Source organism: Labrus bergylta, chromosome 16 (genome assembly GCF_963930695.1).
Source record: "Labrus bergylta chromosome 16, fLabBer1.1, whole genome shotgun sequence".
NCBI lineage: Eukaryota > Metazoa > Chordata > Actinopteri > Labriformes > Labridae > Labrus > Labrus bergylta.
The window spans coordinates 6,300,438-6,327,353 of record NC_089210.1 but is presented as its reverse complement, the minus strand read 5'-3'; the positions used below and the strand labels follow the sequence as shown (position 1 = coordinate 6,327,353).

Below are 26,916 nucleotides of genomic sequence, written 5' to 3'. Positions count from 1 at the left end.
AATCGGAGGAGCACACGGACTGGGGATATCGTAGGCAAAGTTGTTGAACGTGTGTCAATATCAAATGAGCCTTTTGTTTTCATTGTTGTTGTTCCTATACGGACCAGTTGGCTGCCCAGTGTCAGGTAGCTGAACGCGCTAACGTTAGCTATAAACACGGTGTGGGGTTTTTTTTTTTTTTTTGTTCCTGAAGGTGCACCGTGCTGCGCGTTGTCTTATTTCCACCGTTACCCTCACATTTCCCGGGGTTGATTCAGTAAATTTCAGCGCCCCCCCCTCCCCTTTAGTCCATACATCCCCCCCCCTTCACACACACACACACACACACACAGACACACACCCCGCAGTCAAGACAGCGACTCGCACCCACTAACGGCGCCGAGATTGGGCGAATAGCGAGTAAATACGTCCGCGTTTCTCTACCCGCTCCCCCGCCGACCTCCCCTCCTCAATCCCCGGCGCTGACAGCGGACAAGGCCGAGGTCGCCGCCGCCGCAGCAGCAGCAGCAGAGCAGGCCCGGCCGCCGAGGCTCGACCTGTCCACCCCGCCTCAGCATCCTACTACTACACCTCAGCAGCAGTCCGGAATCCGGGTCCCAACCGAAGCGACCCTGGACAAGGTCGAGGGAAACCCCGATAGCAAGGAGCCCCGCATCACCACCACCACCACCTCCACCATCACCACCACAACAACTACTGCGAACATGAACCACCACCATCACCACACGCAGCAGCAACAGCAGCAGCAGCAGAAAGCCGGTGAGCAGCAGCTCAGTGAACCAGAGGACATGGAGATGGAAGGTAAGAAGACGTTTTTTTTCCAGAAGTGTGAACTGGAACTTTCCGCAAACCCCTTGCCTCGTAGTTTGCACGAGAAATGCAAAAACAAAAAAACTTCACATGTTCAGGCTGAGCTCAACTTTACAGTAAACATGAAGGCCCCAAAAGCTAGCCAGGATAGCCGGCTGCATTTTTTTTTTTTTTGCTGATTGTGCGTCCGTTGCAGCATACTTGTGTGGAGCTGACCTCATTTTGCGTTATAAGCCAGTAGAGCTGGTATTTTCCACCGTATGTCTGCAAAGTTGCATTTTTACATTGGGATAATCAAAGAAAAAAAAAACAACTGGCCCATCATCCACAATGTTGGAAATTAGCCACACAAAACGTGCATTCACTCCTGTCATAATATTTCAAAACAAGCTGTCGTGATGTACCAACAAATAGGATGCATTTTCCACATCTCAGTTTTTTATTTTGCAGTCATTAAACCAAATGCATGTTGTTGTTGTTGTTTTTTTTTTTAATAAACTACATGTTAGTTCAGGGTCCTGCATTTTCCGTGGAACTTCGCCAGGTAAATAAAGCACTTCAATGGGAAGCCATTTTTTTACAATAAAAAGGACTGAACACCAGAATAAAGGACAAATACTTAAAAAGAAGCAGCCCTATAAGAAAACATCCAGCTGATGACAACCTGATTGACATACTGATAATGCGAGGTGTTTCGTGCGCATTGGACCTATTTTGACAGGTGTGTCCCTTGTCAAAAGTCAGCCTTTTTTAATAAATAGTGACTTTCTTTGCTCGTCTTTGGTCCATGAGGTTGAAATTTTGTAATTTTAAAAAGACTAATACCAGACTTCAAAAACAATGTGGGTTAGCATCGTGTCTTGTGCATCAAATACAGGCCTGCACAACTAATATTGGTTAAAATCGAGAAGTCATTTAATTTTAATGGGTGTTTTTTTTTTTTTTTGTAGGAAAAAAACAAAACATGATACTTAATGATACAACATGTGCATTCATATTGCTGGGGGGGGGAAACGTAGCGGGATAGCTAATTTCAAGCTAGTGGAACAACATCCAGTCGCACTTTTAGACGGTAATGTTCCAGCTAGCATGCTACTTAGCTCCTCGGCTACAGCTCACGGAGGGGGTGTGTGGCGATCCAAAATGGCGGCTTGTATTTTGCATCGGTCGATTTGGCTTTTGCTCGAATGTTAGGCCTTGAATATCTACCTCACGTAATTTGGATTTTTTATTCTCAGTTATTTAAATATTTATTTTACTATGTAGTGTGTATAATCCTAGGCGGTATTTCTCATCTTGTATTTTCTCCATATTGATAGCCGGTACTAGTGATTCCAGCTAATGTTAAGCCAGTAACGGGCCTGTAGATGTGTTGCGAGTGCTCGCTGGAGAGCTAGGTGGCTAACGCTAACGCAGATGCGTCAGTCGTGATTTGCTAAATTGACTCGTGTTGTTACAGGTTCCGTCGTTCTGTTAGACGAGGTTGTCAGTTTAAAAATTTGAGTTTCTGCTTTTGGGTTAAGTTGTTCTTGCAACTGATTTAGCCGCCGTGTCCCCATGATACGTGTCCGCGCTGCTGGTCGCCGCTGCGGTAAGCCGGGCCTGCACGGAGGCAGCGCGGGGGGATTTGCTGCTTCATTGTATGGAGGACCAAAACGGCATGGAGCTCGCCATTTTTAATGATCTGTGTTTTTGTTTGGCAGATTTTTGAGACAGGGGCCCACCTCTCTTTCAGTTTTAAGCTCTTCTCACGTAGAATTAACCGCCCTTCATCAAAGTTTATTACTAATGTCAACTTTGGACAGAGTATTGGCTTGAGGGAGCCCTCAGCATCACTGCGTCATTTATCACGGGTGATTTTATTATTATTTTCTAACATACACTTTTCTTAATACAACACTGCACCATGCTATTTTTTTTTTTTTTTTTACATTATGACAAACGCATTCAGAAATTTCCCAGGATGGCATTTCTATTTTTCTGCCATTCATTTGTATACTGGACCTACTGGAAGCAAGTGCTCTCCTCAGACATCATCACCAGTGCACTGCATCCTTTCAGGGACAGTGAAAACAAGTTGACGATAGGTCTTAACATTTTAATGGCTACTACTGGATAGTCATTTTCTTTTACAATATCAGGTTAAGAACAGTTGCATTTATCCAACACCTGCTCTGTACATTGCACTTGTTTTATCCTAAATAATTGAATTGGATGTTGAGCATTTGCTGCAACACAATCATTTTTATGCCTGTATGGGCTCCAGTTATATAGGAACTTGTGGAATGGGATCAGAAGCAAACATTGTGCTTTTTCTCAAATGATACAATTTCCAATGCTGTGGGAAAACATGGTAAGATTGAAGTACTTTTTTGGCACTTGTCCCTTTTTAATATGAAGGATGTTTGGTGCAGTTTACAAACAGTTTTTGGATAAGTGCCACCAAAGCAAGTATTTGCTTGTAATTGGTTTTTTAAGATGCTAGTTGTTTTGCCCATTAAACACCAGTGCAGTTTAAATGGACATACTGGTCTACTTAGCGTTTAAATAATTTTGTTTAATATAATATAATAAAGTGCTCCAGTACTTCAAGAGGCTGAGAGGAGTCCACTGAATTATTTTAAATGTCTAAGGTCCTCCTCTGAAAGCACCGACTTGTGGCTGAAGTTCAAGAGTTTCCCTCTACCATAGAAAAATGTCTGTTTAAAGCTTGTGCAGGTTTTTAAAATGTTATCCATCGGAGTGGACTTCTCAGAGGTTTCAGAATAGGTGGATACAGTAGGCGGGACAGGAAGTTGTCATGGAGTTGAATGACAGACCCCATTAGCAGGGTGTAATCCACTTGGGGAAACGAGGTCAGTGTCCCAGAGGACTGTGTCGATAAAGTTACCTGCAAAGGCACACACTGATACAGCGTGAGAGACAGAGGAACACGTTTGCAGACATTCCACAGTGTTTTTTGTCAAGGCTCGCTTCTGCAGCATCATTGTCTTCATCACAGGGCACAAGCAGATTTCACTCAGTCCTTGAAGTCTATTCAAAGCTCCTCTGGTTCTGTTATCAATGCGTTTCAATAGATGAGACGGTGCAGTGAGCTGGCTCATTATGCGACTAGGATGATTTTTGTTCTGCCTGTGCGTTTGTTTTTGTACTGATGACTTGCAGCTTAATCCTGTATTGTGTGTCCATAATTACCCAGCCTACTGTAATGTTGCACGATGTGCGATACACTAACACACACGTGCATGCACTCACATTCTCTCCCTGTGGTCCTCAACCTGACAGTCAGTCTGGGAAAGAAGACTTGTCATGCTGCCTCAGCAGGGTTTTCCCACAAAAAAAGATCTGTGGGAGACTGCTGCTGCATTACTTGCAAATGATGTAGTCTTGTTGTTTTTATGCCTGTAACCATTAGAATGGTTATCAGATTATTAGTCAGTCCTGCTCTTCAAAGGATTAATACATTCATTTCTTAAAAGCTTTATCTGCCTTCATACTTTAATTTCCTCAGTGAATCAGTCTGCTTGAGCAAAAGTTCTGGAAGTAATGTTATTATACCCGATTTTGAAACTTTTATACGATCCTAGCCAAATTAAACAATACCATGAAGATAATTTCTTGATAATGTCTTGATAGTCTGAAAAGAAGCAGAAATGTCTGATTTCCCATTTTGAACAGCTTGTATTAGCTTTTGGTTAAACATATAACTGAAGATATATAATGTTTTTAAAGCTTTGGTTCTTTTTAGACACTATCAACTGTTAAAATAGAGAGATTGAGAGACACGCAGAGATTGTATCGTTGTATTGTTTTAAAACAATTGGTATCGAAAGATGACAATTTTGACAACCTTGTTTGGAAAAAAGTTGAGTTGAAGCGATTTGTTTATTTAAATTGAATGGAGATAAAGTGTTTCAACAGATATTTGATGCAAATTTAGCGGTGTCCGTTATGGGCACCACTTGTAGTTTGTGCCAGGTCATCTTGATAAATTCACATGACTCAGATTAATGAAAGGAAGCTGTTTATTTTTCCTTATCCCTGATACTTGACAAAGTTGACCCACTGTCTCTGACCTACTAAAAGCATGCAGCGTTAATATGCTTCCTACCAGTGGAAGAGGTAGCACCCCTATTGTCCATACAGTCTTGTCATATCGTTTTCTTCTTTGTGCAGCTGGGGACACAGACGACCCTCCAAGAATCCCAGCCAACCCAGTGATCAATGGTAACGTGGCTATGGCAGACGGACACAACAACACAGAAGAGGACATGGAGGATGGTGAGTAGGATGTGCACTTTAATAAATAATAATAATCAGTGAGTCTTGTGAGGTGAACTTGGAGGAAACCTACTATCCATTTAGAATCTAACTAGCATCCCATCTCCTATCCACAGACACCAGTTGGCGTTCAGAGGCCACATTCCGTTTTGTGGTGGAGCGCTTCAGCCGCCTGAGTGAGTCGGTGCTCAGCCCGTCCTGCTTTGTCCGAAACCTCCCATGGAAGATCATGGTGATGCCGCGCTTCTATCCGGACCGGCCACACCAGAAGAGCGTGGGCTTCTTCCTGCAGTGTAACGCAGAGTCCGATTCAACGTAGGTTTCTCGTTGGGACAGGGGGAGACACACTCGTGCAAACCTTTTACTTAGTTTTTATATTTGTGGTCCTGATATGGCACACGGACATAAACAGTGATATCTAATATTGAAAAAACAGCCTCTATAATAACAAACAATTATTTTACAGTTATTATCTCTATCCTGAATTTCTAACTGACAGATTTTGCTTCCTTGAATGAACATGTTTGAAGTTAAACTTTTAGTTCATAACATGCAGAAAAAAACTGGCTTCCCTCCCACACACTTTTCTGAGTTTTATGACATTGAGTCACAGTTGACGGAACGTTACTTTTTTATTACTCTTTCATGTCCATATGAATCAATCTCATATGCACATTAGGTACAGCTCACGCAGCAGTCCTCCATAACTTTCATTCAATTTTAAGCAGCAAGTCTGCCATCATTTGTTTAGCATCCCCTCAGCATGAGTCTGCTATCACCACCACCACACTGCATAATGTGCATGGTTTGTTTCTGTGTGGCGTCTGACGACACAAATATTAGAGAAATACTTAAACATGAAGAGTATTATAAAGTGGATAAAGGTCACATTCAGACTCCCTTTAAGGAAGCTCCATTAAGTGACAACGGTGATTCTATTGCCCAACTTATATTGCACCTCAATACTATATGACTGCGATATTTCACTTGCTAGTGAAAGTGTTGTAAAAGGATAATTGCAGATGTTAAAGAACTTGATTAAGCCTAATTTAGAAGAGTAATATTACACATGATATTCAAACATTACCTCAACTTTAATTAGCATCTAGGCTTCTCCTTCCCAAATGTCCTTTACACTCACTGCTTCTTTTTTTTGTGTTCGACATAAATGAACTCTGATCAGTTTGTTCGACTACTGATTGGTACTTTTTATTTACCTGGTTTTTGATTATTTGAATTACAGTCATGAGGTTATTTTGGTTAAATAACAAAAAACTTGCTGTACCTCCCAGTTAAGTCTAAAAGCTCATTTATCCGTCATATCTGCACAAATCCTTTGTTTAAAAAAGAATGTTGACAACATAATCAAGAGTGCAATCTAAAAGGTGTGTACTCCATATCTGATCTCTGGATTACTGTCTTTCAGGTCATGGTCATGCCACGCACAGGCCATGCTCAAGATCATCAACTACAAAGATGACGAGAAGTCCTTCAGCCGCAGGATCAGTCACCTGTTCTTCCACAAAGAGAACGACTGGGGCTTCTCAAACTTCATGTCCTGGAGTGTAAGTACCGAAACTGACAGGATGGATAGTGAGAAACATTTTACTGCTGGTCCAAGAACCCACACAAGAGAGATTGTTTTTTTTTTTGTTACAGAGGCCCAAAGAGTAGACACAAAAATAGCACATTATTTATTTGAACCTCAGTGTATTACGTCTACTGACTGATTTGGATGTTTGTTTCAGGATGTGACTGATCCAGAGAGAGGCTTCGTTGATGATGACAAAGTCACCTTTGAAGTCTACGTTCAGGCAGATGCTCCACACGGAGTGGCGTACGTACTTCCTAATTCTCCTCTGGGTTCTTTTTTTTTTTTGTCCTGGTTCTGTTTTCTACAAGGGTCTACATTTTTGTAGTTTTATGAACTTTGTAGCTAAAATTTGCTTTCTCTCTTGTTACCAGCTGGGACTCTAAGAAACACACCGGCTACGTTGGTCTCAAGAACCAGGGAGCTACATGCTACATGAACAGTCTGCTACAGACGCTCTTCTTCACCAACCAGCTGCGGCGGGTAAACTTTTATGCCTCCGTGTTTTTGTGTTTATATTAGCTGAGTTTTTCTCTGAGTAATCTACAAGTCAGTTAGGTGCATTGGCTCAAGAACAGATAAAGATGTGTTTATGCTGGCCTTATCTGCATACCTGTATCAGCGTAAAAACATCCTCCATACTGTCTTGAAAGCAACGTCAGGTTCTAGTATTGCGCTATTCCATGGGCCGATTCTGGGGAAAAAAAAATCCACTTGTTTTAAGGGGAATCAATTTTTCTTTCCACCTCACATCAGTGAGCTCTAGTGCAGCCAGAGTCGGTTCAGTTGTTTGTCGCCACCATGAATTATTTTCACTGCTACTGTTGAACTAATATCAGGCAATTAACCCTGTGATGATTAGGGCAACGACAGGGAAGTGCTAGCAGAGCGAGTGTAGATTTGATCAGATTTACGTTGAAAAGAGGGGGCTGTGAGAGGGGCTTCACTGTTATCTCAGCTGGGTTGGGATTCCTTCAGTGTTCCCAACAAGATTCATACACATACTGTAGGTGTCTTACTGATCATAATAATCAGGTAAGCTCCTTCAAACCGTTAAAAACAGAGAATGAAGGGGTTTAATGTTAAAAATTGGTGTCTATCAGATGCTGTTCGGCAGACACAAGATTGAGAATTGTGTCAAAAAAATATTGTTCATATGGAAGGTTAAATGAATGCCTTAGATTCATGGAATTTATTTCCTTTCAACTTGTGAGTTATAGTCAAACTAGACAATAACAGTGAGGTCCATGGCATTTATTCCCTATAAATGTTTATGTTTTACAAAGAGTTTAACCTGAATCAAACCCTCATTCTGTGTGTTTTTCTGAGTTTTCTAATCCTGGTGTGAACCCTCCTCTCTCTCTTCCCAGGCGGTGTACATGATGCCCACAGAGGGAGACGACTCGTCCAAGAGCGTTCCTCTTGCACTGCAGAGGGTTTTCTACGAGCTGCAACACAGCGACAAACCCGTCGGCACAAAGAAACTCACCAAGTCCTTTGGGTAGAGTGATTTTTCTTTTCTTTTTATATTTACAGCTCACCTGTCCTCTGTGTTGGGGCGAACAAAAGCAGGGTGGAATGAGAAGTTAAACTAGCATTGAGTCTGGAAGGTTCAGTAATGGGGGTGTTACATTTGGCTCATAAGATTGCAGGAGTGGGAGAAATCAAGATTACCTGAACAGAACTTCAGAAAGATCGAGGCACTGCTTTAAAAATGTTACATATGGTTGTCACTGAGGGTCGGGAAAACATTGAAATATGTGCCACTCTTATAACCTGATTTGTGCTTTGATTTAAATTAAAATAACAGATTTTAGACATTTTTTTCAGCCACTATTTAAAATAGTAACCAGTCATCCATTTGTCCTGATCTGTGATTTTTTTTTTTCTATCTAACTGACCTCATGTTTATTTCTCCTTTTTTTTTTGAAGGTGGGAAACACTTGATAGCTTCATGCAACATGACGTACAGGAGCTGTGCAGAGTGGTGAGTTCTCTCATCCTGTCTTGACGAAATGTTGAGTGCGTATGAATGCTGAATCATTACTGACCTTGTGTGTTTGTCTTCCAGCTCCTGGACAATGTGGAGAACAAAATGAAAGGCACTTGTGTTGAGGGAACAATCCCTAAGCTCTTCAGAGGAAAGATGGTGGTATGTTTTTTTTTTTTTTTTTTCTCGTCCCCCTCCTTTCTTGCTCGTCTTTACGTTTGCAATTACTTTGTGTAGATGTTCTCATGTTAACACAGATGGTCATTCTAGAGTCACATGTGGAACAGTAAAATAACTCCGATTTAGGGCTTGTATGGTCATGAAAAACCTGGAGAAATCAGCGGGCAATGTTGCCTAAGTAGGATTGTCAATTATTTAAGCATTTGTCCTTTTTATATGTATAAGATATCCCTCGATCCAAACACTAATGGACAGTCTCCCCTTGCCCTTTGCCATTTTTGACACATGCTCTGCAGGCGATCATTGAGATAGACAGATATGTCTACTGGTACGTCCCTCCTGTAACCCAGAGTTTTGACGTCTCTTATTGAAGATTATCCTTCTGTATGATGTTGTTTTAATAGTATTGGACCATTGCCATACCCTAACTTCATCCACACACAGATCACCTGTTAGGAGAATGGAATATCAAATGAAACATTGCGAAATTGAAAGAGGTGTTATTTGGGCATCTTAATAAAATGTGCTGCTGATGAATTGTGAAAATGCAGCTAAACACAGTCTGACTTTCATGTGTGTTTGTCTCCAGTCATACATTCAGTGTAAGCATGTGGACTACCGGTCAGAGCGGATAGAGGACTACTATGACATCCAGCTCAGCATAAAAGGAAAGAAGAACAGTGAGTAGACGCATCAACACTAATCCCTGGTTTCTAGAATGAATCGGTAATGTTAACTGTTAATTTCTCACTCTGGCATTGGCTTGAGTGACTGTTGTCTGTTGACAGCTATTTTATTCAAAGTGACCTATATAGATGATATCTTTTTCTGCTTATTTCCAGTCTTCGAGTCATTCAAAGACTACGTTGCAACTGAGCAGTTAGATGGAGACAATAAATACGACGCAGGAGAGCATGGCCTGCAGGTGAGAGTGCACAGTGATTGGATTTATGTGATTTATATGACTTTATTCTAGTTTATTTTTTCTACATATTTTTTAATGTTTTAATTATTTTTCTATATTGAAGCTGGTATTCAAGGTAATTCAAGTCAAACTTTTATTTCTAATCTGTCAACATTTGAAGCATGATCGTCTTGAGTATGCAGCTTCAGAAGAAATTAAGAGACCAATTGAATTTTCACAAGTGAATTGTAAACTGTGTTAGGATACATAGCGACGCAGACCAGTCAGGCAGTGCCACTTTTAAACATCTTTTCTCCCTCATGAGGTCATAATCATACATTTAAACCTAACGCTGGTGTATTGAGTGCTCTTTTTGACTGAAAGACTCATAAATTAAAATCAGCGAGTGATGGGCATCTTGACTCGCAGGCTGTGGGTCCGTACTTTTGCAACTTTCCCCAAAGGCTGAGCACTCCAGTATTGTACTGCAGCTAGTAGGAATGCAAATACCAAAAAACAAAAAAAGGTGGTACTAAAGAGCTGCACAGAAATGTCATGTTGTGGACACGATGAAAGTCATCACACAGGACAACAGTTTTAATCTCTTTTTTTTCTCTGTGGGAGACCCCCCGTCCCAAAAAACAGACTGCATTTCATAAATTAGTGCAACTTATATTCTGGACTTTATGGTGCTTAATAGCTGTTGCGCAAAACTTGCAATACAACTTGTGCACGGATTGTTGAGACTTTTTTGACATATTTGTTTTTATGTTTGCAGGAGGCAGAAAAGGGAGTGAAGTTCCTCACCTTCCCTCCGATCCTTCACCTGCAGCTGATGAGGTTCATGTATGACCCACAGACTGACCAAAACATCAAGATCAACGACAGGTAGAACAAACAGAAGTGCTCAACACGCGCACACACCTCTTATTACATATTTCTTACATGCCCGTATTCCAACACACACATATTGCCAAGCTTGAATTAGGTCACTGTCACACTCCCACAATGCGTCTGTGGCTGGTGCACAGACATAATTTTAGTGACAGGTCTGGTCTATATAAACCTAGGTTAAAAGATCAGGCTATTTCCAGAAACAGGACAGTGAACAGCACACCATGACTTCCTGCAGTGAGAGAAAGTGAGTCACAGAGAGTGTTTCCTGTTGGCTGTATAATTGTGTGTTATGCTTTGTGAGAGCTAATGCTGGTTTAAAAATCCTCCTGGATAATGTGACACATGAGGAGCACACACACATACTGCCTACAGACTAGCTTATTCTGTCTGTTGCGTTTCAACAAGCTGTGAGTCATAATTGTGACGAAACCACAGCACCTGGCCCCCCCGAAGGCTTTGTTTATTTACACGCACACACACACATACACACACACACACACACACACACACAATGTTTTCCTTTTTCACTTATCCTGCTCCCTGTCTTAACCTTTTGTCCTTTTTTATTTTTTCAAATCTCTCCTTTCCTCATCTCTAATTCTTGTTTTCAATCTTCTCACACTTTGCCCCCCCCCCCCCCCCCCCCCCATCATTCCCCATCTGTCCATCCTCTCTGCTGCCCTCCCCTGTCTTCACTAGATTTGAGTTTCCAGATCAGTTACCCCTGGATGAGTTCCTCCAGAAGCCAGACTCCAAGGATCCAGCCAACTACATCCTGCATGCAGTTCTAGTGCACAGCGGGGACAACCATGGCGGTCACTACGTCGTCTATCTTAACCCAAAAGGAGACGGCAAAGTGAGTGTCAAGGAACCAATAGTGAGGACATTTTTTTTTTACACACCTTTCACTCAAAAATTCTGTGGACATATTTGGGGTTTCTGCACTATGAGCTTAAATGTCAACACTGTCTCTTGGTAATACTGCCAGGGTTTTTTTTTTTTTAGCACTTAGGTTATCCAGCCATTGACTCCTCAAAAGAGATTGCATTAAACTGATATTTCCTGTTTTCAATTGAGTTTTATTTAACAATGATAGAGAAATCTAAAGGCTGTCAGTCATTTTTAACGGATTAGAGGCTAACTGCAATCTACTATATCATTAAAAACAGTATTATAACATAGCTACATGTATTTTAAGAACTTTAATCACTGTAATAACCCAACGTTTAAAGTCTTACTACAGCTATTAACTGTATATTGCACTTTAATTTTGGCCTTAAGAACATAATGTAAAAGCTGGAATCAGCGACTTGACAAAGATGAAACTAGTGTCTGATAAGTTATTCCAGAAGTATAGAGGGTTGCTACAACTAGGTGAATCATTTGCTGAGCTGCCCACTCAGATTCTGAGTTGACCAACAAGCAGTAACATAAGCTACTTGGTGTTAGAAAATGTCTCGTATCTAAAGATCAGAGGATTCAAAGCCAGTGTTGGAATCGTGACTAAGCGGCATAAGTTCTGCCTGTCAGTAGTGGACTAAAAACCAACCAATACAGCTTTTGTTGCTGACAAAGCACATGACTTTATTTAAGCTAAGTCTTTGTATTGTCTGTGTTTTTTCATTAGAAATGTTTAATCTGCAAATTTGCAGTGCAGCCCCACAGACTTGGGGTTTATGAGACACAAACCAACACTGACTTCAAAAAGGGGGACAAAATCACAGATTGACAATATGCCACTCAATATATAATTTCTTTAATAAAAACTACATAAATACAGTTGTTTCTATTACACAAATGGTTGTCTTAAGTGCTTTTTGGTTTTCTCCCACACCTTCCTCCTCCTCTCCACCCCTCTCTTTTCCATCATTCCAACACTCTCTCTAGTGGTGCAAGTTTGATGATGATGTGGTCTCAAGGTGCACCAAGGAGGAAGCCATAGAGCACAACTATGGTGGACATGATGATGACCTGTCAGTGCGCCACTGCACCAACGCATACATGTTGGTCTACATCCGAGAGTCCAAGCTCAGTGAGTACCACACCGTGCTGTATTAAACGAAAGAAACAGAAGATTAAACCCCTTCTTGCATTCTCTCAAACATGTGAACATTAAGTGCTGATTTAAATGTTTGCTGGTCTTTTAAATGACTACTGCACAAAGGTTTAAGGCCTGCCCAATTTGCATGCAGCTTCAGTTCTTACTTGCATCTCTCCTTGTACCCCAGGTGAAGTTCTCCAGCCAATGACTGATGTAGACATCCCGCAGCAGCTGGTGGAGCGTCTGCAGGAGGAGAAACGGGTGGAGGCACAGAAGAGGAAGGAGCGCCAAGAGGCTCACCTCTACATGCAGGTCCAGGTAGGAAACAACAACAATTGTAAGCTGTTGAAGCTGGTCGGCTGAGTGCAAAACTGCTTACTCTAGCATCATGATTATACCTGCACTGAAGATCATCATACTTCATTCTTTACTTGTAGTCTATTAATCCAGGTATTTTTCTAAAAAGATTCCACATTAAAACTAAAAAGAAGATGCATGTGAAGCTATGCAAAATAAAGGTCAACCAATGAACTGTGTTTGGCAAATGAATCAAAACTGATGGGATGTTTTTTGCCCACGGAACTTGGCTCAGATCCTTGCTGGTGCCTGTGAATCCTCCACCAGTAGGTAGTGCAGGCTGTACAGCCTTCTAACTCGGAACCTGCAGGGTTTTCAAAGTCTTTAAAAGGAGTTAAGTTTTAAATGTGGTTAAAAGACTTGAACGTTGTCTATAAAGTCAGGATTAAATAAATACCATGGTATCATAAATACAAATGATTATGTGTCAATGCATTTCATTGCCCTCTTGAAAGTGGAGTGTTGTACTCAGCTGTCAGGAAACAAAACTAAACATCCCTGCTGCTCGTAAGCTAACATCAGCTCCTCACAATGGAAACCTGTTGAATTGTCTTAACCTATGTGAGTGATACCTGTGTCACAGTCTATTAACATTTTAAATTAAAAATTTTATGATTAGAAATATGATTTCAGCTTTATCCTTGTAGACTCGTGGTCGTGGCCTACTCATTCTAGCTCATATGTCGAGGGTTTTTCAAACAGCCTGCTACTCCTCAACAGCAGAGCACTTCACTTACTGGCTGAGAAATTAAGTTCACTCAGCAGCAGATGATGATTCAGGTTTTTCACTTCAGATCACAGTGTGCTAGGACTCTCTAGATCCTTGCTTGTGTTGTTCTTACACTCTGATGTAAGTCGCTTTGGACAAAAGCGTCTGCTATGAGATTGTGGAGAGCAGAAGCGTATTATAATTAGAACTAAACATGTTTTGAGATAAAGTTTTATGCTGTCCAAAGGACAGAGCAGCTAACATCTTTGGACAAGTATTAAGTCAGGACAAATGGCTTATTTCTGGTTTATACTTTACTCTGGAAAAGCAACATGGGGGGAAAAAAAATCTCATCAGGAGAATGATGTGGTAACACCAAGGTGACTGTAAATGTGTAAGAAACTTTTTTTCTCATTGTATATATCAATTTTAACAATGGATTTTAATTTAGTTGTCTTAGAAAAAAATACCCACAAAGTTCATATTGTTTTAAAAGGGACACAATGTGCCACTAAGACAGAACCCGACAAGGCTCGTATGTTCCTTCAGTGAGTAACGACAGTGACTGTCCAGATGACATGATACAGCCGACAGTTTGGACATACATCTGCTCATTCTACTGTCTATTGTTTTGTTTGTTTTTTCAAAGTCACTAAATTTGTATTCCTCCTGCCTTCTCCCTCTCCACAGATGGTGACAGAGGACCAGTTCTGTGGTCATCAGGGCAACGACATGTATGACGAGGAGAAGGTGAAGTACACGGTCTTCAAGGTCTTGAAGAGCTCAACGCTGCAGGAGTTCGTCCAGAACCTCTCTCAGACCATGGTAAGAGGCGTATCTTTGTGTGTATGTAAGGAAGAAACATTTGTGTCGGTAGCCCTTTTCTGACTGACCGTCCAAGTTGGATAATTACCTCCCTTTGATGTTTTACCTTCACTGTGAATGTCACAGAGGTGAAATGAGGGACAAAGTGATTCCCCCTCTGTACCACCTTCCCGCTGTTTCTCTTCCACTACTTCCACTATGCTTCCGCAACACCGTAAGGCACTGTGAATTCACAGACTAGGACACAGTCATTACGCTCTAGCTGTATCAATATGAATGTACAAAGACGTAATGATAGAGCAGCTTCGTTATGCAGTGAGGTGGCAGTAATCATACTCTGAGAAAGGGCTTGTGTGTGTGTGTGAAGCCTGGTTCACAGATGTTTTGTTACCCTTAAAGCTTCCAGAAAAACTCAGCTGCAGGACAGTTACTTCTATTTGACTTTTTGAATCTTGCTATTAATAAGTCAAGATTTTGATTTCAAAATAATCAAAGTAGATTTTTTTAGAAGTAGTTTGGTCCAATACATTTTACTATGTGCCCAATCAAATGCCCTATGAAACTTTATATGTTGCCAATCTTTTAAGCAACTCTCTGTTTTTATATAAGTCACTGCTCTCAGCAAAGAGAAGGCTTGTTGATTTTCCTGTTTGCCTGTTATGCCAGTGTGAAGAAAAACAAGTATAAACACACTCATAAATTCACCCTACCATTGAACAACAGTGGCCTGGATTACTGGGTGGAAATACTTAAATAATAATTCGAAATATTGTTTGAAATCGTCCTGAACCCTGCCGTTCCTGTCCTTTTTTAAACGCTTTTTTAACGTGTCTATTTTAATCTGGTGAATTTGGTTTTCTCTTGTCCTCTTGCTACTTTCAATCTATTTATGCTAAAATGTCATTTTTTCTTTGATGCCAATTAATCTTAAACTCGCCTGTTTTTGCACTGCAGGGTTTCCCACAGGACCAGATGAGGCTGTGGCCCATGCAGGCCCGGAGCAATGGGACCAAGCGACCCGCCATGCTCGACTACGAGGCCGACTGCAACAAGTCGGTAAGTGGTTGTCTCCAGAGGACATGTTTGTGGGTGTAACATGTGGCGTGTGTATTTCTGGTACTGTTGAAACATTTTCTTCTGCTGTTTTTACTTGCAATCATTTGAGGTGCTTTGTTTTGTCATTTTTTTTATAGCATCATAAAGATGAAGTAGTACTTAGTCGGCACCTTTTAACTGCGGCACAGTTTTAAAACCGTTCCAAACTGTAACTGTTTTACTATTATCACTGTCTGAAGTGAGTCATTTAATAATAGCTTCTTTGTTTTAACTTTACTTCCACATTACCTTCATCAGGTCAAAGTCCCTGATTCTCTAAGCTGCCCTTGTTTGTGTTAATGTGTTCAATCATGTGTGATCCAACCTGTTCTAATGTAAACACATTTTTGTGCATGTTTGTGCTCCAGATGATTGACTTGAGTGACAGCGAGAACCCCTGGACAATATTTCTAGAGACTGTCGATCCAGAGATGGCAGCCAGCGGGGCCACGTTACCCAAGTTTGACAAAGACCGTAAGTCCAACCGGTCCCATCTCTAAATGTCATATTACACACAATAAAAGATGAAGTTAACAGGTCTAACTTACGCATCAACAACATATAATGCTGATCATATGGGGCGCATGTGATTTTTTAGGAGTTCATGTCAAGCAACTTACGATTAACATCAAGAATTATAATCGAATTAAAACTGATATAAATAGTTTTAGCTGTTGGAGTCAGGCAGGTCCATGGCAGCAGGCTGGGGTAAAATGTATTTTAAGACATTTAGACAGCTTGATAAAAAGACATTTAAAAGGTCCAACCATGAGGTGATGCACCTGACTTGTTGCTGGTTGTGAAGTAAAAAAAAAAAAAAGGAGGTCCTTGGAGTTTGTTGGACGTGGGAGTTGAAGATCGTATCCCAATCAAATAAAACTCTCAGATTGCTTACGGTGGTGCTGAAAGCCAGGCTGATGCCATCTGGGGCAGTTACATCACTAGAAAATGTGTCTGAGGTTTTTAGGCCAAGCACAAAAACTTGAGTCTTGTCTCAGTTAAGTAACAGAATATTTCTTGTCATCCAGGTGTTAATATCACTGACACACTGCTACTAGCTTACATAACTGATTGGTTTTGTCCGGCTGCATTGGTTGAAGTATAATTGAGTATTATCTGCATAACAATGGAAGTGTACGTAGCATACCTCTCACGTTTTTCAAGAGGAACGATATTCTTTATTGAGTGAAAAGAATTGGTCCAAGCAATTAATGAGACTTATCATTAAGATTCATAAACTGAGATATGGTTCACTGAAAATCCTCGATTAAATGTTTGTTAAAGAAAGTCACATAACTGATGAGCCACTTCTTTCTGGACGATTTTTGTGATAAAGGTTAAGGATAGGAATAGGCCTATAGTTAGCTAAGAAGCCTGAATCAAGTGTTTGCTATTTAGGAATAGGTTTAATTACAACTATTTCAAATGACTGCGGTACTAAGCCTGTTGATAATGACTTGCATTCATCGTCATTGTAATCAGGAGTCATTCTCAGTGAGCCTGCTGCTATCAACAAACTGATCAGGCTGAGAGGTACTATCGTTAGCACAAGAGCTATCTGTTGTAGGAAGACATGGGTACTGAAATAAAAGTAGCTGGACTTCCTTAAATGTAGCCGGTGCGCTATCAGACAAACATCACATGAATACATTTTGTCAACTGTAAAGTTTCGTCTGGTATTTGGAAATCAAATGTGACCATGTAGTGATCAAACAAAGTTCAGGGTATTGTTGAAACAGTGAGTAGGCTTTTTTACACTTTGACTGAAGCTAATAGAGTGAAATAATGTCACAGTGCTAAGGCCATCATCATTAAGTTATCATCAATAATGACTCAATCTGTATGAAGGACTTTGAGGACAGATAATAATACAGAGATTGTTTTAGTGGTTTAATGTTCATTAGGTTTATTACAACATTTATTATCAGGATTGGGGTAACTGCTCCAAAGGAGGCGCTGTAACAAACTATCTCTAACTTTGGTCTGACTTTGTCTCCTTCTTTGCAGATGATGTCATGTTGTTCTTGAAGATGTATGACCCCAAAACCAGAAGCTTAAATTATTGTGGACATATCTACACACCTATATCCTGCAAAATAAGTAAGTAGTGGCAAACTTCAGGCTGGGAAAAATGATTGTGCGTTCAGTAAATATGCATGCAAAGGTGAAATCATGTGTCTGACGCTCTCTTCTTGCTGTAAACAGGAGACCTGCTGCCAGTCATGTGTGAGCGAGCAGGGTTTCAGCAGGAAACTAGCCTTATCCTCTATGAGGTGATCTATTTATGCAACACTCACTCACAGGCACATTCCTCTCTCTTTTTTTTATCTCCTTCTATCTCTTCAGACTCTTCACACTCTCTCTCTCTGGCAGACTAACATTTGCATCTTCTCACCCTGTCATATGCAGCATCTCTATTTTTCTTCACACTTCTCCTTCTCTTGATTTGAATTTCTTTCACATTCCCCAAAAAAATACTCTTCTGCACTAAACAGACAGCTACACATTGACTTCATATCCCATGTTGCCTTGTGTGTTGCAGGAAGTAAAGCCCAACTTAACAGAGCGGATACAGGACTATGATGTCTCTCTGGACAAGGCCCTGGATGAGCTCATGGACGGGGATATCATTGTCTTCCAGAAGTAAGACTCACTGCCACTTCAGTGCTCCCCTCTGTCCTTGTATTTCTATACACTCTTCATGATGTTACTCATCCGTTGGCTAAGCAGCAAGTTTGTGTGCCCGATGTACAGAGGAGGTTGTCCTCAAAGTGGGCAGCTCAGGTTCAAGTGTGGACTGTGGCTCCTTTCCTGCATGTCATTCCCCACTCTCTCTCCCCCGTTTCCAGCTCTATCCACTGTCCTGTCTAAACAGAGGCATAAAAGCCCAAAATAATTCTCACCCATTATGGATCCTGCTTCTTCACTTCCCTGCCGACACCTCAGTCTACTCTTCCCTCGGTTTGTCTTTTGTCTGCTCCTGTCAACACTCCTTTTTCTGTACCTCAATAAATCTGTTTTCCTTAAATCACAAAGGGACGACCCAGAGAACGACAGCAGTGAGCTGCCGACGGCCAAGGACTACTTCCGGGACCTCTACCACCGCGTGGACGTCATTTTCTGTGACAAGACCATCCACAATGACCCCGGTTTCGTGGTCACGCTCTCTAACCGCATGAACTATTTTCAGGTACGGCCCCATCAGGCGCATCCGGCCTTGCTGAAATGTTCTGGCACTTTTCAGGAGTGCATGTGTGAAAACAGCTTTTGATGTATCAGTTGAAATTCTTCCACATTATGTGAAATTCCAAAACATCTGGTACACAAGTGAAGAAGACATGTTTAGATTTTGGCAGACTAATGGTGCACTATTTTGATTCTTTAAAATAATTGAATGCTAACAGACACAGATGAACCCTGACAGGATGCAATGATCTCCACTTCAATTGACTGTGTTGTGTATTTTCTCAGGTGGCAAAGACAGTAGCGCAGAGGTTGAACACAGACCCCATGCTGCTGCAGTTCTTCAAGTCACAGGGGTAGGAGGCTTGTCTCATTCCCAACATACACGTACACGTACACATACACACAAATGAACAGATGAAGTCTCTCGTGTTGAATTTCACATGATGGATTATGTTAAAAGCAACCCAAGAAGTGCATTTCTTTGCACACATCTCTCTGTTTGTGTTGAAATTGCTTCTGATTTGATACTCAGTTGTCAGTAGAAATGTTGCGTAACCTGTCCCCCCCCACCTTTCTTTGTTGTTTTCCTCTAACTCCTCCCACTCTGCCTCCCTCCCCTCCTCTCTCCCTCCCTCCTTTCTTCATTCTCTTTATCCCTCTGAATTTTCTCTTCTGCTCCCGTTTACCCGTCTCTACCTCATTCTTCTCTCCTCCTTCCTTTTGTTCCCCCCCCCCCCCCCCAACCTCTCTGTCTCTCTTCTCCTGGCTCCCTTCTCTTCCTCCCTTGTGTCATCCTCCCCCCCTGCCTGGTGGTGTGGTGGCCAGGTACAGGGACGGTCCAGGGAATCCTCTCAGACACAACTATGAGGGAACGCTGCGGGACCTGCTGCAATTCTTCAAACCTCGGCAGCCCAAGAAACTGTACTACCAGCAGGTAGGAGCCGTTTGCACGTTCTGCAACTTTTAGTTGTGTTAAGTAAATTGCTTGTTTTTCTGAGACATCCACAATGGGGCCAATGAGATGACAATAACTTTTCAAATAATTCTTCTTAATCTTCTGTTTCTGATTTTGTTTACTTGGTCAATCTTAACATTCCCTTTCCCCCTTATCCATACTTGAGATTCTAGCCTTGTATTTTAATTAGAGCTGCAAAGAAAAGTTGATACCAACAAGGTGCTAGGCAAATTTAAGAATTTGCTTCTTTTCTTGGTTTTAGATTTTAGCAGGATGATAAATGAAGCCATTTAATAGATTTTAACTTGTGCATTTTCACAATTCTTTAAAGACCAAGCGATTAAATGATGGGCTTAGAGTTTAATTAGCAGGTTCATTAATCATGTTGAAATAGAAGTTGGCTGAAGTCCTACTTTCAGCCTTTTATTTATACTTACTCTGTTTTTTGTATTCTCCTAATATGATTCGACACATTTGACATTGAGTCTCCGTTTGGTGTTGATCAAATCCCATTATTGATAGCTTCCTGATGGAGCTCTCAGGGTAACAACAACTTGTCTGATGTCTTGTCTCTTTTTTTTTCTCTCTCCACAGTTAAAGATGAAAATTACAGACTTTGAAAACAGGAGGAGTTTTAAATCCATTTGGCTCAACAGCCAGTTCAGAGAGGAGGTAACACACTCGCACGCTCATTATCAACCACGCTATGCATGTCAGTCTGAATCCCATTTCTCCTGTGACACATGGAGTGTGCCTCTGTGATTGGAGCACACTAATCAAACATGCCAATGTTTTTGTTTTAGGAGATCACCCTCTACCCTGACAAGCACGGCTGTGTTCGCGACCTTTTGGAAGAATGTAAAAAGGCAGTGGAGCTCTCTGAAAAAGGCTCGGAGAAGCTCAGGTATTCACCTTGCGTTCATGTGTGTGTCATGTGAACCGTTTATTTGACATTAGAACATCGCTGCCAAGGTAATCAAAGACATACAATCAGGAGCACGCGGCTGTCCCGGCTTTTGCTGCTGCCATGTGTGCAACAGCTCCAGCTATCTGCAGCTTCAGGTTTCACTCTCATTCAGAAATGAGGCGTTTGAAATAAACAGTCCATCTCTCTCGTCTCAGTAACTGGACTGCTGAGTGTGAATGCTATCGTGTTTCTTCTATACCCGCTGAGATTTGATTTAACATCGTGAACAGACTGAGTAGAGCAATTAAAAGCAGACGGAAAGGGCGTGCCGTTAACGTGGAGAGAGTCCGTACTGCGTGTTTTTTTTTGGCCTCCGCCCTGAGACGGACTCCAGCGCCCACGATAACCTGCAAATCACCAGGCTTAATCATTAACTAAAATTCTTTTTATACTGTTTTTATTGTGTATTTCATCCTTTTCCCATGTCAAATATTATTTCAGCTCACCGTCACTGACAGTTATATTTTAAAAAAAAAGATATCTATTTGACATTATATAACCAGTTTCACATTTACAAGGTGCTTGTTTGATTGAAATACCCGACTGTGTACTTTAAATCATGGTCTTGTTGCAATACAAGCCATTTGGTCCCTCATGCGGTGTTCAAATCAAAGACCCGCACTGATTTTTCTCATTTGAGAACACGCAGTCTGGATCAACTGTGGGGTTACATTTTTGTCTTCACTAATTCATGTTATCTGTTGTTTAATGTGATTTTCTGCTCAATAAAATGTTTTGACTTTTTCTTTGATGAGCCAGGGTGTGGTATTAATCCTCCCGCTCTCTGTCTCTCTCCCTGTAGGCTGTTAGAGATAGTAAGCTATAAAATCATCGGAGTTCACCAGGAGGACGAGCTGCTAGAATGTTTATCTCCGGCTGCCAGCCGCACCTTCAGAATAGAGGTAAGTGTGAGTGTGTGAGCCAATGTGTGTGTGTATTTTTTTTTTTATAATCCTTTCCTGTGTTGCCGCTACTCCACTTAACAGCAGTCCGTTAAGTTTCTCTACACAAGCCGCCACTTTGGCAGCCGTCACTTGCTGTGTCTCACTCCTTCAAAAACATTTGTTCAGACTTTCTTAGTCAGCCAGAAGATTTCACTTCTTGAGTGTCTTGCACTTAAACAGACAGAGACTACCAAAAATAGATCATACTAGAAAATGTTTTATTGCCATAAGCAGAGGTCAAAGACAGTACATTTAATCTGTGTGCGTCTCCACTAGAGTCAGTTTTACAAATAAAAGAGCAATGTATAAATTAAGAGTAGCGGGTCAGTAAGTTTCCATTTAATGTAAACGCTGTAAAAGAAGCTTTGAAGTTGGTAACCTTTTCCCAACCATTTCAATACCTTCTCTAAAGTAGCTGTCTTGACAAAACCTCTTCTCTGGCATATTTCCTATCAGGAGATTCCTCTGGACCAGGTGGACTTGGATAAAGACAGTGAAATGCTAATTCCTGTCGCCCACTTCCACAAGGAAGTCTTCGGCACCTTCGGGATCCCCTTCCTGCTCAAGATCAGACAGGTGTGTGTGTGTGTGTGTGTGTGTGTGTGTGTGTGTGTGTGTGTGTGTGTGTGTGCATGCTTTTGATCACCCGTGTGTTAAGAGAGAGTTTGCAGTCCAGGTTACATCATTTATTTCTCTGTTCTCACTCTCTGTGTTTGTCTGGTTGTTCCTATCTTTCATCTCACACCCCAACACAACCACCTCAGGGCGAGTCATTTCGGGAGGTGATGAGGAGGATCCAGACCATGTTGGAGATTCAGGAGAAAGAATTTGAGAAGGTACAACACCTTCTGATGGATATGTACCATTTTTTTAGCTTCTGGCTAAAATAACCAATCCACTTAGTTCTTAAGATGAGACTTTTAACAAATGGGTATTTTTTGTGTTTATCCTCAGTTCAAGTTTGCGATTGTGATGATGGGACGGCATCAGTACATAACTGAAGACGAGTACGAGGTCAACCTGAAGGACTTTGAACCACAGCCAGGTATTTGTCTACTGCTTCTGCTGCTGCTGACACACTGCTGCTGTTCGAATAAATGTGTAAACAGCAACAGTGTAACAGCAACATATCTCTTAAAACAAGATAAATTAAGATGCCATAAGTAAGACACAAATTATATTTAATCTAAAATATCTTCAGTTTTACCATATTTTTGTTTTGTCATTAACCAACTAAAAGAATACTTTTATTATAACCTAAGACAGCCATAGTGACTTCACTTTTCCTTCTGGAAGATGTGTTTTAACTCAAGTCGTAGCAATTAATTTCAACTCATTTATAAACAATAACAGCTGCCCAGAAGGGCTTCAAATTGACTCCAAAGTGCTTTGGGTCAACTCCTGTTGCAGGTAGTTCAATGCAGGTATAAATGTGTTGAGAAGAAATTCAATAACAATGTAGTAAAAGTCTAAATGGTAAATGGACTTGGCTTGTAAAGCACTTTTCTAGTCTTCTGATTACTCCAAAGCGCTTTTTACACCTCATGTCACACCTACGCATTCACACACTTATTGCAGAGGTTACTATGTGAAGTGACCATCAGAAGTCATGAACCTAATTCATACACATTCATACGCCGCTAACGAGGCAGCGGGAGCAACTTGCTAAAAAAATGTTAATTTCATGATTCAGGACCAAAGTGCAGTGGGGTAATGACTAAGTTTGCCCAGCAGAGGGCGCCCACTTCCATAAATTCTCTGTACACTCAACAATCACGCCACACAACCTTAATGTACATTTAATATATATATATATATATATATATATAACGACCACATGAGCTTCTTTATTTATTTTCTTCGTGTACGGAGACTTTTGAACTCGCTGTTTCTCCTCCAGGTAACATGTCCCACCCGCGCCCCTGGCTGGGCTTGGATCATTTCAACAAAGCTCCAAAGAGAGGACGCTACACCTACCTGGAGAAAGCAATCAAGATCCACAACTAAAAAAAGCTGCCCGCCCTTCCTCTTTGTCCTCCTCATCCTCCTCCTGCCTCCTGCTCCAGCTCCGCCTTCCTCCCTTCCTACTTTAACACCATAACCACAGACTGTAACCAACCGTGTGAGTTTGTGTGTGAGAGACTGCGTGTGTGCGTGCTTGTGTGTGTGTGTTCATCACTTTTAACACCCGCCTGGACACCTCTACAGCTCTACACCGGCACTATGTCTTCGGAAAAATAGATTTTGCTGCAGCTGATGGATTTCCCCTCAACCACAAAATAAACTGCACCAACCACCTCCTGACTGTTGATTTTTTTTTTTTTTTTATTATTTTTTTTTTTTTATCGTCTCCCTCTTAGTTTGAGGCTTCTTTTCCTTTTCTTTTTTTTGTTGCCGATCTGGAAGTGGGAGACAAGAAATTGGATTTTAACACAAAAATAAGCATAGGGGGAAGATGAAGCGGGACACCGTATAAATATAAGTGTATATATATATATACATAAATATATATATATATATATGAACTTCTAGACTTAGTTTTTTCCTTCTCCTGTACCCACTCACTAGCTTTTTCCCTTCAGGTTTTTTGGGGGAATGTTTTTAATTAATGATTTTTTGCAGAGGCACCATGCTGCTGAGTGGAGAATGAGAAGGAAGGATGTTTGAGGACTGACAGAAAAGAGAGGGAGGGCTGATGGTCATTCATTTTTTGCAAAAACACGGCTGCAAACTGGGTGACCATCTTTGAGTTGGCCTGATGTGGTTCTTAAAAATATTTTCTGCCATCCTTTTTAGTGCAACAAGAAAAGTTTTTCCAAGTTTACACACAATTCTTTCTTAGTTTGGTTGGAGGAATATGTTTGTTTTTTTTTCTCTTTCTGCAGATCTTGTATAATAAAATAAAATCCACTGCATCTGTTTAAAAATAAATGGGGGGGAAAAAAAGGAGGAAATTTGTCTGTATTTCATCTTGCACGTAGGCACTTAATGTCAGAGGTTTCTCAGGACTGGCAAATGTACAGTTTGGTTGTGTTTTTGAGTTGCTCTGTAACTTCGAAGGAACACACATGCATGGACATGACCCCCCCTTGACTTACTCTTCCATCTTTCTTTATTTGCTTCTCTTTTTTTTTCAGGGGGTTTAATGTCTTTCTCAGTCATTCCTCCTCTGACCACAATCATTAATGAGCTTTGACATCTCCTCTCTTGATTGAAACTGTCGCCTCCGGGTGATTTTGGGGCAGTAACTGTGCTGTGCTTGGTAGGGAGCTGCTGTCACTTCGAGCCTGCAGGTTTGAGGATCGTTTAGAGACAAAAACCAGCATTGTAATGAAACACTTAAAGCCCTATGAATTTATTATTTTTGTTTATTTTTTTAAAAGCACAGATGGAATGCTCCCCCCAATAGCGCATAGCTGGCTCTGTAAAAACAACACTTACGAATTGTATATTTAAAAATATGAACGTGTAAAATTTAAGAGAAACACACGCCTTTGTTGTTGGGTACAGAAGGAGCCAGGTGTTCATATTTCTTGTGTGTAGGGTTTTCTCTTTTTCTTTGCGTTCCTGATGTACCATTGACGATTTTTTTCTGTTACATTTGGAATTTCTTTTTTTTTTTTCTTTAAAAACTAACTGCATTGGTTTTGTCTTGTTAAAAAGTGCAGTACAAAGATGACCTGCAGAATCACACCTAATTTGATCTTTTCCAGTTTAAAATCCTCAGTGTAGCAGCAGTGTACGACAACTATTCCTGTATATTGCCTTTTGCTGGAAAATGTATGTTGAATAAAATTTTCTATAAAACCTAAAGCACTGCTGCTTGTCCATACTAGTGTTCGACCTCAACAACTTGAAGGGAAAGTTGGACTTTTCAAGATGTACTATTGTCTGGTGGTGGATAGTAGAATGAGAGGATTCATGCTGAACTTTTGTCGGTTTGTTGCAATGTAAAATAAAAGCCGGTATGCAAGTAGAATAGCTTTAAAATCGTAATTTGAAGCCGGGGGAAACAGCTAGCCTTGCTCTTTCCAAAGGTTTCAAAAGCTACCTTCCAGGACCTCAAGATCTCCCCAATTATTCTCCAATGTCTAATTTGGCTTATCCTTACAAGTGTAAATTAAAATGTGTCTCTGGCTGTTAATGAGCCAAACCTCAGCCAAGAAAAATACCTACATAGTTCCCTGTAGCAACCTCCGGTGTTGGAAAATGAAGCCAATGCGGATGTGCAAAATCCTGCAGTTCATCCAGTGTCCGCTTGAGGCTGGCTGCAGAAGTACTCGATGTCACATACGCACCAAGACAAAACAGCCGGCTTATACAGCAGCAATCAACATGTTTACAGCTTGGTACAAAGAACCAAATAAGGTTTGATTAGCTCAGGTCTCCTCTGGAACACACTGTACAAGGAGTGACTTTTGATAACTCATCTATTTTGATTTCATGCTGGATAAGCATTATTCGCCATAATGGCGTGGAACTGAACAGGCGGGCACGATGTAACGGTTCATCCAGAGGCTTCAAACCTGTCTCAGCTCTTAGCCTGTCGTTAGCTTGACTGAGAGCATTTCAAGCATTACCACTACCGTCGATGCCTCCTGCAGCCCAACGGTGACTTCACTCAGGTGTCGTCCATTAATATGTACAGTCTCTGGTTCTAACCTGTGTTTACTAAGCTAATTGGCTGTTGGGGGCAGCTAGCTTCTAAATGAGAGACAAACATAAAAAAAAAAATATATATATATATTACCTTTAACTTTTAGCCACAAAGCAATGAAGTGTTTCCAAGACTGTTGGACTCTTTGGTCAGGAACTTTACCTTTTAGTTTACGTCACATGCTACTGGCATGGGGAGAAAAATGATCCCTGTTACCTTTAGTTATCCTTAAATTTATTTTAAGAATCTTCCCAGTAGTCTAAGACTTGCTCATGTTCAATGAAGCTTTTTAATTTTAATTGTAGAGCCATGCAGCATGCTTCAGGATGGAACATGTTTTCTGAAGAAGTCAGAGAAACTTGTGAAGAGTGCTCATGCTGCCTTGTTACTCGAGGTGAACATGTGATTCATCAAACATCAGAAGACTACACACAGCTGGCTTAGGAAAAACTATCCTAAATGCTAACATGCAGATAGTAGCAGTAATGCTCACTAGAATAATTTACTTTATGAAATAATCTGTATTT

General features: G+C 40.9%; 1 protein-coding gene across 5 annotated transcripts; it reads left to right on the top strand.

The window, feature by feature from the left end:
* Window positions 1-294: 294 nt before the first annotated feature.
* Window positions 295-25,545, top strand: usp7 (ubiquitin specific peptidase 7 (herpes virus-associated)). Of its 5 annotated transcripts, none has more exons than XM_020646983.3 (31): window positions 295-801; window positions 4,987-5,091; window positions 5,208-5,406; window positions 6,518-6,656; window positions 6,840-6,928; window positions 7,057-7,165; window positions 8,053-8,183; window positions 8,615-8,669; window positions 8,754-8,834; window positions 9,442-9,532; window positions 9,695-9,777; window positions 10,535-10,644; window positions 11,353-11,530; window positions 12,541-12,685; window positions 12,882-13,012; window positions 14,451-14,585; window positions 15,540-15,641; window positions 16,049-16,154; window positions 17,688-17,780; window positions 17,886-17,953; window positions 18,223-18,323; window positions 18,717-18,870; window positions 19,152-19,219; window positions 19,692-19,800; window positions 20,416-20,493; window positions 20,625-20,725; window positions 21,591-21,690; window positions 22,189-22,308; window positions 22,497-22,568; window positions 22,687-22,777; window positions 23,633-25,545. In XM_020646983.3, exons 1-31 carry the CDS (start codon window positions 705-707, stop codon window positions 23,737-23,739), a joined length of 3,348 nt encoding a protein of 1,115 aa, XP_020502639.1. In that variant the 5' UTR covers window positions 295-704; the 3' UTR covers window positions 23,740-25,545. The 5 variants fall into 5 exon arrangements, with proteins under 5 accessions (XP_020502639.1, XP_020502640.1, XP_020502641.1 ...); XM_020646984.3 differs by having other exon boundaries at window positions 571-801; window positions 19,698-19,800; XM_020646985.3 differs by lacking the exon at window positions 295-801 and adding an exon at window positions 1,916-2,024.
* Window positions 25,546-26,916: the final 1,371 nt, after the last annotated feature.